The sequence below is a fragment of the Squalius cephalus genome (assembly GCF_949319135.1).
Source record: "Squalius cephalus genome assembly, chromosome: 24".
NCBI classification, from domain to species: Eukaryota; Metazoa; Chordata; class Actinopteri; order Cypriniformes; family Leuciscidae; genus Squalius; species Squalius cephalus.
The window spans coordinates 1,762,990-1,775,817 of record NC_137145.1 but is presented as its reverse complement, the minus strand read 5'-3'; the positions used below and the strand labels follow the sequence as shown (position 1 = coordinate 1,775,817).

At 35.0% G+C, this 12,828-nt stretch overlaps 2 protein-coding genes across 2 annotated transcripts in view; both read left to right on the top strand.

The window, feature by feature from the left end:
* The window catches only part of bmpr1bb (bone morphogenetic protein receptor, type IBb), a 283,072-nt gene that overhangs the window by 127,155 nt on the left and 143,089 nt on the right, over nucleotides 1–12,828 (top strand). The gene's annotated exons all lie outside the window — the stretch shown is intronic.
* Nucleotides 1–12,828, top strand: part of pdlim5b (PDZ and LIM domain 5b) — an 84,684-nt gene that overhangs the window by 36,629 nt on the left and 35,227 nt on the right. Inside the window, exon 4 of the mRNA XM_079860749.1 lies at nucleotides 10,646–11,235. Within this exon, the coding sequence (XP_079716875.1) occupies nucleotides 10,646–11,235 (590 nt within the window). The remainder of the gene's footprint in view (nucleotides 1–10,645; nucleotides 11,236–12,828) is intronic.

The following is a 12,828-nucleotide window of genomic DNA, read 5'->3' as shown; positions in this document are numbered from 1 at the left end:
TACATGTTGTGATTTGTTTAGTCACAGTGTGTACAAATAACAAGGTCACATGAGACACAGCCATCTTCTAACCGTACACACACTGGGAACTATATTCTCAGAAGGCGAAGCACTGCTACTTCTGCGGAGTGATTTACTCCAACTCTGAGGAACTCTCTGCTCCTCACCACGGGGCTTCTCAGGCGCTGCGAGCAAATCATTTGGTATACACGGTTGCCTCATTTAGTATACACGGTTCTATGAATATGCAAATGAGCCCCGCCCATTATCGATGATGACCGCCTGTGATTTCACCGAATTTTAAGGAGAAAATACTCAGCAATGGTGTCGACTTATGAATTTACACATGGTTTGTCTTAAAGCATATTAAAAACACCACATAGACATATAAATAACATTAAAACATTGGTTTTCACCACAGGAGGACTTTAACACGCATTAAAATAAACAACAAAACGAAAGTAAAGTGGCAGCCTCTCGTGAACGACTGCTGCACAAACATAAACAACATTTCTGGATGAACTGATAATTTAATGTGGCTTATCAATCACTGCGTATCAAATGTGCTCTGACACAAAAATTGCTTTGCAATTCCTCATAATCCTTGATCAATCTGATCCAATATGACATCAATGTCTTTCAGTCTGAAAATGACCAGCGATTGAAATCAACGCTCTTGACGTAAGTGACCCGTTCTCTGTTTGGTCTCTTCAGATCTTCAGACAGCCCAAGCTGTGTTGATCTGCACTGGATGAATCAAAAGACTGGTGCAGATTTCCATTCGTCCCCCTCCAGCGCTCGCCCTCCACATCCAAACCAAAATTTGTACCGTTTTGTTTTGCGTCAACGTCTTCAATTCGTTTCAGACCACATGTTGCTCCCCTTCCTTGTTTTCTTAAGGATGTTTCCAGACCGTATTCATAAAGTGCTGTTTAAAATATGTGTACAGAGCGGCGCCTGAGGTTTGGGACAGGTTTGCAGGAGCAGCGGCTCATGTGTTTCTCTCTCTCTGTCCTGAAAACCACCGTCACCTGCCGGCGCAGCAGCTTCTGGGAGGTTCAGGGTTGTGACGGCTGTTTTTGCCCACAGTAAAACTCTGTTGTTAAGGGGTATGTGCAGAAGAAACTAGGTTTTGTTTGTTCCTGATCATCAAATATCCTTTTCCGTCAACACAGCACCCAATCTGGAACCTTTCCATGCATTTGCACTGACGAAAAGGCTATTGTGGTTCGGCTCTCAAATCAGTGAAAACTTGATCTAACATGAAAACCCTTTTGGTGCAAAAGGGATACAAGTGAATCACCAATGAAGCAAGATCACCTGTAATGTTTGTATTTTATTTTGTCATATTCTATATACAGACCAATAATTAAACCGATTAGAATACATGGAACAACCCGTTTGTTATTTTTATTTTATTTTATTTTATTTTATTACTATTTGTTTTATTATTACATTTTACTGTGCACTATTTTTGATATAACATATATGTAAATACTATAAATTAATAAAGTCTATAGTCATTATATTGTGAATTTATATAGACCAGTAATTTAACAGATTAGAATAGATGGAAAAACCTGTTTTTTTGTTGTTTTCTTGTTTATATCAATGTGTATTTTATTTTGTTATATTTATTTTATAAACAAAATGTACATTCTCTTATTTTTTGTTTTATATTTTGTTTTTATTAGTAGTATTATTGTTTATTTTTTGTATATTACTTTTGTTGTTAATTGTTTTAATTTACTTTATATATAGTAAAAAAAGTGTAATATATATATATATATATATATATATATATATATATATATATATATATATATATATATATATATATTTATATATTTTAGTATTTAATACTTTAATATAAAAAAAAACTATATAGTGTATTGCTCTTAAAGTGCATGAACATGGTCTAGTTTGTTTAAAGTTGAGAGATTTATGCTTGTGCGTTTCCATCGAGAGACGAACACCAGAAGAAGGGCCGTATTTGTGAGAAATAGTGATTGAAACCCTGTGTTGAAAGTCTAGCATGTGGGTGTTAAGAGGAACTGTTAAAGCAGAACAAAGTTGGTGTTTTAGACCTTTACGACACAGGAAAACCAGTGACCGTGTGTGTCTGAGGTCTGAACTCTCTCGCGCTCCGCTCTGATTCCCAACACAGACGCTTGTTCCCTCTGAAATGAACTGGAAGTCCTGCTTTCCATTATGCCACCGCTTAGACTGATGTCATGCTGGTGGAGTGACCGATGAATGTTATTAACCCTTGGAGTGGTTAGAAAATTAACATAATATACATCATTTAATACATGAAGTAAAAAAAGTCAATTTTATTTATAAAGCGCTTTTTACAGTGATAACAGGAAAATAATGCTACAAAGTTTGTTTCTAAGAAAATAGCATCACAGTCCAGTTAAGTAAGTTCAGTGATAGTTCATTTTTTGTTGTAAAAAGGTTATTAATTTAGTTCATATATATATGTTCATATATATATATATATATATATATATATATATATATATATATATATATATATATATATATATATATATATATATATATATATATATATATATATATATATATATATATATATATATATATATATATATATTAGGGGTGTAACGGTACACAAAAATCACGGTTCGGTACGTACCTCGGTTTTAAAGTCACGGTTCGGTTTATTTTCGGTACAGTAAGGGAAAGAAATGCAAACATTAAACTGCAGGTTGTTTATTACTATAAACTTTTTTTTAACAATTTGTTTACACTTTTTTAAACACTTTTTAATAAAATATAATAATATATATAAAATAAAAAAAAGAATAAGAAATAAAATACTGCTGCGAAGTTCTCCACTAAATAAAATACTCTCAGTCTCAAACCAATATCACATAATAAAATATAATGAAAAATATAAATAAATAACTATGATTACAGTGCAGCATTACCAATCCCAGCTTGTAGGCCTGCTCATATTTAAAAATTAAGGCTGGGAATCAAAAAAAAAAAAAAGAACTAATTAATTACACAATTTGCTGTAATTAATTGCAATTCCTCCAAGCTTGTAATCATCAATAATTAAACTTATAAATCACCTAATTAAATGAAACACGGGGAAAAAGTAACAGAAAATAGCCCTATATTAAAATAATATTAAACATAAATATATCAATGTAGTATTATTTTTCAATAATCAATCAACATAATCAATTTAAGATTTTTACTAATTATCAAAATAAAATATAGTCCAAAGCTATAGTCCAAAGCTATTATTACCAGAGCATGTGATCAGAGCATGTGATCAGAGCAGGTCATTTTACCATTGTTGCCAGCATAACTATACCAGCTCAGCAAACAGAAGTGTACTACAGAGAAATTTCACCTTATTTGAGCGGACTTTGCTTTTCCAGTGCGTGATCGGTACATGATTGGAGTGTTTGGGCCGTTAACGACACAGCAGAACGCGCAGCGCAAACACGGACTCGAACACTGAGCAGAGAGCGCAGCGGGCCGACACACACACACACACACACGCGCGCGGAGAGTGCGGCGGCGCACACGGAGCGGAAAAGTTGTTTTTCGCCCTGCAGTCTATTTCATTGGTTTAGGTTACAGTGACGACGGGTAAAACATTAGAATCAGCTGCAGGGCGGGATTTGCGCTGAACGCGGAGACTTCCGCCACTTAATATGTTCGTGTGGAAACACGAAAATGTACCTATGTTCCGCACACAAAATATTGCATTCAGTCATTCGGTACACACGTGCACCGAACCGAAAGCCCTGTACCGAAACGGTCCGGTACGAATACACGTACCCATAATGTGACATTTCATGTTTCTACATGACTGAATGATGAACGATGTGCAGCTAAACGTGTTAATCTTTATTTCATGATGACTTTAATCATGCTTGAATCGTGTGTTTCTGTAAGCAGAAAAGCATCAGCGTTTAAAAATGAAAGATGCTCGACTGCTCCACACTCCTGAAAGTCTCTGCTTTAGCGGTGTAATCGTTCCTTTAACACACACTAACGTATCGCTTTAATAAACTGAGTTTACGAGGTGATTCTGTACGAAGCCCTCCTGTTTTGCAGGATCGTTCATTCTTCAGCTAAAGACGTGAAACTGATCCAGCATTATGGAGTAATGTTTGGATACGCAGGAAAATGCATGTGCAAAAACTGCTGAAGTCGTCACATTAAGTGTCCTACGCTGTGTTCTCTATTTAGGGAAGATCACGTCAGGAGGCTCTTAAACTAGTGCACATGATAATGCACATGATTCTTCTGTAAATCTCTGAGCTGAAACACAGATAGCGTGTCTCTCTGAGGCGTTGTTTGGCTCGCTGTGGTTTTCTGGAAAGCTCCACATGAAGCGATATATGAGGTTTCCATGGCACACCCGTGGAGCTGACGCTCGGTGTGTTCATCACACGGATCAGCTGTTGAATGGCTGGCGAGGCGTTGTGATCCGAGGTCACGCCACAGGCCTCGTGCATGATGTCATTTCCCCTTTTCACATCACTCTTTCTGCTCAGTCTCGCAGCCACTTCTGACCAAATCAACTTTAGAGATTGATCAATGTTTTTCAGAGGTGTCCATTAATTTTATCATGACTTTTTTTATTTTTTTTTATTTTATTTTATTTTATTTTATTTGATTTTAATATTTCATTTAATTTTTTTATTTATATTTTTATTAATTTTGCTACACTATTAGCTACTAACAAAAATATGCTCTCAAGCTGACAACAGTTTTGTTTTTATATTTTATTATATTGTTTTATTTTATTTAATTTTGTTTAATTTAATTTAATTTTTATTTTTTTATTCTATGTATATTCATTCTATTACAATGACAACATAAAATATTATTTACTTATTTATTAAATATTAAAATATGTATTTATTGAATTGTATATATTCAATTTATTTGTCTTTATATCGTCAAAAAATAAATAAGACGAAATGGTTACAGTTATATAATATCCAAAACTATCATTATACTTCAACAGTTACAACATAAAAATGTTGTTACTGATGTTGATAATATTTATATTGATTATATTTATGCAGAGTGTGGTACAATTATTTATTGTGGCTAATTATTTATATATTAATAACTATTTATACAAATATTTGAACATTGTCTGACTGAGCATCAGTAAAGATGAAGAAGTTACACTCTGTATTCGGTTTCAAACATTTCAGCCTGTATGATCACGTCCCTATTTCGCATTATTTATCATTTCATCCTGTTATATATGATGTTTTTATTTGCGAGTCCATTTCCAGTGGATCCCGCTGGAGTTGATAATGAATCTCTTGAAATGTCATTTGGTGTATATTAGTTGTGGCGGTGTGGAAGGAACGTGAAAGGAAAAGCCATTTTCTCTGTCAGAGGATGGAAATGCAGGTATTTGACATCAGAGCTTTATAAGCTGAATAACAGCTCGCCGTTCCCGGCTGACTTTATTCATCTTCCTCCTCAGGCTCACCGTATGCCGAAGACATCATGAAGCATCTGTTTGTGTTTGTGTGTGATATGAGGAAACATACTGTGCTCATGGCTTTGATTAGAGCTTTATTTTAGGTGTTCATTTGTTTGTTTTATTATTTATTTATTTTCCATTTTTATTTTATTTTTTTGTTTTTATTCAACTTTTTTTCTTTTCTTTTATTATTTTTTGTTTTAATTTTGTTGTTTTTATTTTATATTTTATTGTTGTTATTTTATTTTTGTATTTTGTTTTGATTTTGTTGTTTTATTTAACATTTTATATTTTGTTGTTTTTGTTTTGCATTTTATTTAATATTTTATTTTAATTTATTTAATTTTTTAATTGATATATATTTTGTCTTTTATTTTGATGTTTTTATTTTTTATTTCTGTTGTTGTTTTGTATGTTATGCTTTTTAGTTTGTTTTTATTTTGTTTTGCTTTTATATATTTGTTTTTGTTTTTTTTATATAATTTTATATTGTTCATATTTTATTTAATTTTTTAATTTTTGTTATTTTGTTATTTTTGTTTTGTTTTCATTTTAAAGTTTATTTTTATTTTTGTATTTATTTTATTTATTTATTTTCCTTTTAGGGTTAGTCTGTAGTCATTCATAATTAATTTCAAATAAAAACAAATGAACTGTTTGTGTATATTTATTGCAAAGGGTGTTTGTAAGTGATTGGTACAGAGCAGAAAACAGCAGTGTCTCAGTTTCATGTCACGAGTCGTTCTGTTTATTTTGGCTTGTGGAGTTTTTCTCTGCCGCCTGCATTTTTCCCAGCGTGTCCCGTCAGTATCAAACCCTGGGGCAAAACGGCGTGTTTGTGAAAGCTTTTCCTGGAGTGTCCTGTTCGCTTTCATTGTGTTCTTTAAAAGGTGTACTTTATTTTTAATTAAATGTTTAATATTTTATTTTATTTCATTTTATTTTATTTTATTTATTATTATCTTACATTTAAAGAAAAGAAACTATAAAAAAAAAATAATAAAATTAAACCAGCAGAGAGTAAGCATACAGTCAACTTGCAGATCTTGTCTTTGAAGAATGATCCTGGTACATTCAAATACAAAATTAATTTTATTTTCCATTTAATAAAATAAAACAAAACAATATATATGTGTGTAAAAGCAGTGGTAGAGGAAGCAGGATCATTCTTTAAAGCTAGATCCGCTTCCTCTCCGCTGCTTCTGTTCATGTTTGTCCCATGAGTGTTGATTCTTGCTCTTTGTGTGAGCGCCTTTAACTTCCTTGTGCAAGTGTTTTCTTAGTGTTCCCAGCACTCCACCTTTGCTCCTTATTATAACACAAGTCGGACCGTCTGGCACAAAAGAACCGGCCTTGCAGAAACTGCTCGGCTTTCCTAATATGGAAGCGATTGAGGACGCGGAGCGAATCCGCAGCGCCACAGCAGTTCTGTAGGAAGCAAAGGCCTGTTTGTCGCCTGTTTTGAGGACGGAGGTTGTTTATGAGGAATGTGGAGGTCGTGTCGGATGTGATGTTGATTAATGAGGACGAATGAAGCCGTCTAGACAGTGTGACGAGAATGCACTGATAAACCAGAACATAAAGTATGTCTGTGAGTTCTTGAAAAACAAAACATCTCCAAATGCACAAACCCTGATGCACTTTCACTGGAGGTTTGCTGACACACAGTCAGATTGTGTTTGGGTCACGATGATGGGAACACGGCTGGATTTAAATGATTGTTTCAGGGCTTCAGGCATATGCAACCATTCTTTGAGAACGTGCGAGTTCAAATTTGACGTAATCACATTTGTGTGAGTGTATGGTCACACACTCGGTGTCTGCCTACGTGCAAGCGTATTTCACACCGCAAGCGTATTTTTACTGCGCTGCTCACACTCAATTAAAGTGAAAGCACACTTTTGACGGACAAATTAAACCAAATATGATTTCCCACAAAAAGTGCTCAAAGTGCACAGAATATGCATGTAGTGTAGTGTGTGCTTTAACAAGAACTGGAGGATGTCAAAAAAGTTGTAATTAATTTAGTTTGGGTGAAAGTATGGTGTATTAAAAAAAGTAACACTTTATTTTACAGTATCCTTGTTACAGTACATATGTTACGTGTACTTACCATAGTAATAACAGTAAATTATGCATTATTACATGCAACTAACCCTCAACTAAACCCTAATCCTACCCTAACCCTATAGTAAGTACATGTAGTTCATTAATATTACTCTGTACTTAAATATATAATTGCACTGTAACAATGACACCTTAAAATAAAGTGTAACCAAAGAAACTAAAGTAAAACTATCCAGATTTATAAACTTGCTTTTAGTTTATGTAATACACAGACAGGTAGCCTAAATAAGCTCTAGCACTAGTAAATCAAACCCGAGTTTGCAAGGTTTTTTAATTTATTTTTTAATCTGTTTTAATCAGATCTGTTTGCAATCTCATCAACATATCAAAGTATGACTGAAACAACATGATCGGAGCTGTTTTCTTGGTTGTTTGTAGGGCTGTGCAATTAATTGAATTTCGATATCGCCTCCCAACGATCACCAAAATAGTACAATCGAGTAAAAACGACTATTTTGCCATGTTCTGTTTTGAAAGAACGCTCTAATTTTGTCTTTGGTAACACTTTACAATAAGGTTCATTAATTAGCATTAGTTAACTACCTTAGTTAACATTAACTAATAATGAACAATACTTCTACAGCATTTATTAATCTTAGTTAATATTAATTTCACCATTTACTAATACGTTATTAAAATGAAAGGTTGTATTTGTTAACATTAGTTAATGCACTGTGAACTAACATGAACAAACAATGAACAGCTGTATTTTTATTAACTAACATTAAAAAATAAAATACTGTAACAAATGTATTTCTCATTGTTAGTTCATGTTAGTTAATACATTAACTAATGTTAACTAATTAACATTATTGTTAAGTGTTACCGTGTCTTTTTAATAAATGCAACACGTTCCCAAAGTCATGTGAAATAATCGTGTTACATAATCGTGATTTCAATACTGACCAAAATAATCGTGATTATGATTTTTTTCCATAATCGAGCAGCCCTAGTTGTTTGTTTACTATTTACATGCGAATGTTGTACACACCCCATGTTAAAACAATCTTTCAAGACTATCAAGTTTATAAATAACCAACTTATAAAAACAAATGTATAGTTGTCTGTGTAAAGAAATGCTCAGTTATGTACTTTAGAGCCGCTGCTGTGACGCTGTACAAGCGTTTCGGGTGTAAATACCCTAGTTATAATAAGGGAACTAAACATGCTTGTTTTATTCACCTAAGAGCTTCCAAAACACCTAAAGATTCCTCTGGAAATGTCATAAGTCACTACTAAAGCATTACGGCTCTTCAGAGACCGAACTCTGCTGCAGTTGTTTTACACAGTGAAGACAGCTTGTGTATTTATTCCTGCCTGGCCTCGTATGGCAGGGGACGCTGGGATTGAATGCCACAGTTTGCTCTCGGCTTTATTTATGGCCCGTGTAATGTAGCGTACAGTGGGAGCCGAGGTTTGTTTGAATGGCAGCCAGAATAGAGTCCTTATTCAAACAATATCAAGAGTCTCTCTGTCAAACGTGTCCCGTTATTTACATATTCACATGCTGACTTTAATTCATTCAGTGTTGCTTTGTGTTTTACAATCAATGTTAAACATCTGTTTTGTCTTTTGCAGATCTTCCAGTGTCATTAAAAGGGAGACCCCAAAGGTATGTACCTTCAAAAATAATCATAATATAAACATGCAATGGGTGTCCTAACTAGGTGCATTTCCAGTATCAAGGACTGGCTAAGTGTGTTTAAATGTACAATAAAGTGCTCATAATTACCCCCCAAAAATTGCTCGTTATAATGCATCATGTAGCTGACGACGAGAAGTTGTTCTCCATTCATGATGTCAAAATGTAAACTTATATAAAAAATATATAAATTGTGTTTTTGTCAAAGACTCAGATCGATGATCAAAGCACAGATGGAGTCGATCGAGTCCATCAACACCTCAAAGCTTCACAGTCGTTCCCTCTTCAAGGGTTCAACATTTCACTCAGTAACATTAGCAGTTTTGATTTATATGCTGTTTGATGATTGAGATATTTTACATTTGCGTCAGAAATGCTTCTATCGCTTGTTTCTGCTTCAGGAGATTCTGTACTCTTTCAGAAGATGCGTAATAGCGCCCTCTACTGTATAACACTGAAAACACGGATTGCTCGTCAATAGCATATATTTAAACATGGTGATGTGAAGCAGGAGTTGGACCAATTAGACTTCACTGTGGGCGTGGCCTCCTAGTGCATTGTGACAGATTATAAATGAGGTGACCAATAAAGCCTCTTGATCCAAATCATTTGTTGCGGTGGGTGGGATTTATGGCTTTGCATCACGCCTGGTTAGGACACGCATGTGACGTGTGTAGCATGTTTGAAATGCCTGATCTGTTGCATGACTGAAGAACTGAGTATTTCTGCTTCCCCTCATTACAGTCTGCGCTGAGAAAGTTGGTGTAGAATTTAATTTGAAACCATTTTCTCATAAATTGCTAGTAATTTTCACAAATGATTACAAAGAAACGGCACATTTAAGCGTGAAACTTTGAAGTATGAAAACTGAAATAGTATTTTCTTGTAATATTTGTTTTATTTACAACTTGAATTTTTTTTTTTTTTTTTTTTTGCTGTGTGGGGAATATCTAAAATTTTATGATATTTGTCTAATATTTATAAGATGTTCTTGTAAAACCTTGGAAATTTAAAAGAAAAAAATAAATTAACAGAAATTTCAGATTAAAATATGCACAATATTAAGTTAATGTAATAATAAAAATAATGTTTGCAACATAAAAGGTTTGATTAAATCAAATAAATTAGATTTGCAACCCCACTCAAAAAAAATGCTGGGTTGTTTTAACCCAACTTTGGGTCAAATATGGACAAACCCAAACGTTGGGGTTAAAAATTTAACCCAACGGCTGGGTTTGTCCATGTTACCCAAAGTTGGGTTAAAACAACCCAGCATTTTTTATTTATTTAAGTTTAAGGCTGTAATGAGGGGTCGTGGCTCCTGCATGCGTGTGCTGTGGCGTGAGCATGTGTTGCATGTGTTTCATCACTTCCTGTAGGAGGAACCACTGGAGATCATAAAGCCTGTGCCCATCACCCAAACGCCTGCACCCGCCACCAGTCTCGCCCCGGGCAGCAGCGCGTACAATAAAACTGCACGGCCCTTCGGCGGGGCCGCTAGTACGGTTCGCTCCATCAGCCCGTCCCCGACACCCGTCGCACCCAAAGCCTCGATCCCCTCCGCATCTTCTGCATTCACTCCAGCGGCTCCTTCCCAGCAGCCTCCTCCTCCTCAACCACCCTTCCCACTCGGTGGCTCCGCCCCTAAACCCGCCCTCTTTGCCAACTCGTCCTCCACCTCCTCCTCTGGCTCCGCCCACCGCTCGCCTAGCTCCACCCCTAAACCTGCCTCTGGCCGCTCCCCCTTTGCCAACTCATCCTCCACTTCCTCCTCTGGCTCCTCCTCCCCTGCGAGAGTGACAGCTCCTCTGGCTCCTCCCCCCCCGGCCCCCACCGCCCCTGCCGCCCCTCATCCCTCTGTCTATAACACGCCCATCAACCTCTACTCCAATGTGAACGCGTGTGAGGTGGCCATGGGCCAAAGACGTGGCCTGATGGAGAGTAAAGGCACTGGGGAACATCATAACGGGTATGTTTGACCAATCAACTTGCAGTTCTTCATACTTCTGTTTCCTTCGTTTACTCTTCCTCGCTTTTCTTTAAAGATGACATATTATGCCCCTTTTCACAAGATGTAATATAAATCTATGGTGTCTCCAGAATGTGTCTGTGAAATTTCAGCTCAAAATACCCCCCAGATCATTTATTATAGCTTGTCAAATTTGCCCCATTTTGGGTGTGAACAAAAATACGCCGTTTTTGTGTGTGTCCCTTTAAATGCAAATGAGCTGCTGCTCCGCCTCCGTTCAGAAGAGGGCGGAGCCTTTACAAGAGCTTCAGATACAATAACAAAACACGCCAATCTGCAAAGCTATTGCAACGAAGTAGAGCAGCTTTCATCTACTTATTACACATCTTTATGATTAATCTATATATTTATCTTCTCCAGAGATCCCTGGTTGAAAGCAGACATGTGTTTAATGCAGCTGGGTTTAAAATAAGGAATATAAAACCTTGTGGTTTGGTTAAAGCTTTTAAAAATGAATTGCGCAGTGTCTTATTTGTCTAAATAACCCTTTTGAAGTGAGACTACTGTTCTACACAGATGTGATCTGCTGATCTGTTGCTTACAGAATTGCTGTTGGTTGAGTTTGCTCGTGTAAACAGTGCTTTATGGATGGTTACATCATTTTTTTAATTGTCACAAATGCTGTTTTTGGTGTTGAAATGTATTTGGATGGGAATTGTAGTCCAAGGGATGTTTTGAACACTAGACAATATACACGCCGCTCTCTGTGGGGAAGCGTATGGGAAAGTTGGGCGTCAACTTGGGAGAAAAGTGATGGTTTGAGCGAGTGACTCTGTACTGAAAACTAGATGAGCTGATGAATCTCATCCTTACCTGTACACAATCTGCTCTCATTCCTTTTATTATTTAACAGGCATTTCTAGATGAGTATTTTCATTCATTCATTCATTCATTCTATTCTATTTATTTATTTATTTATTTATTTATTTATTTATTTATTTATTTATTTATTTATTTATTTATTTATTATTTAATTTTTTTTTTCTATTTTAGATTTGTTTTATATTTTTATATATTTTATATTTATATTTAATTATTAGTATGAATTATTATTTAACCCTTTAAGTGTCACCCCCCTTTTTTTAAATATACATGAAAATGCACATTTCGACTTTAAATGGTTGTAATTAAAGAATGCTTTGGAGTATAGACGTAAAATTGGTCTTGTTTTAAAGAAGACATTTTGCAGATTTTTGTTGAAGTGAAATAAAGAAAGTGAAACAAAAAAAAAGTTATAGAAGTTTGAGTTTATGAAAATGTACAATGTAAAAAAATTAATTATTCATATTTTATATAAAATATATATTTTTAAAACCTGGCCGACTCTAAAACTGCTAGAAAATCAAAGCCAAAAATCTGAATAAGTTGTGTTTCAAATTTTAGGTTGATATCTCAAAAAATGAGCTTTCAGTGAGATTTTGTTTGGGCGCAGTACCAAACATTTTCACTAGGTGACAACCAGACTCCATTACTGCCCATATAAGGGCGCCTTCATTTCCATATGTGTTATTAAAAATATTTTAATATCTTTTT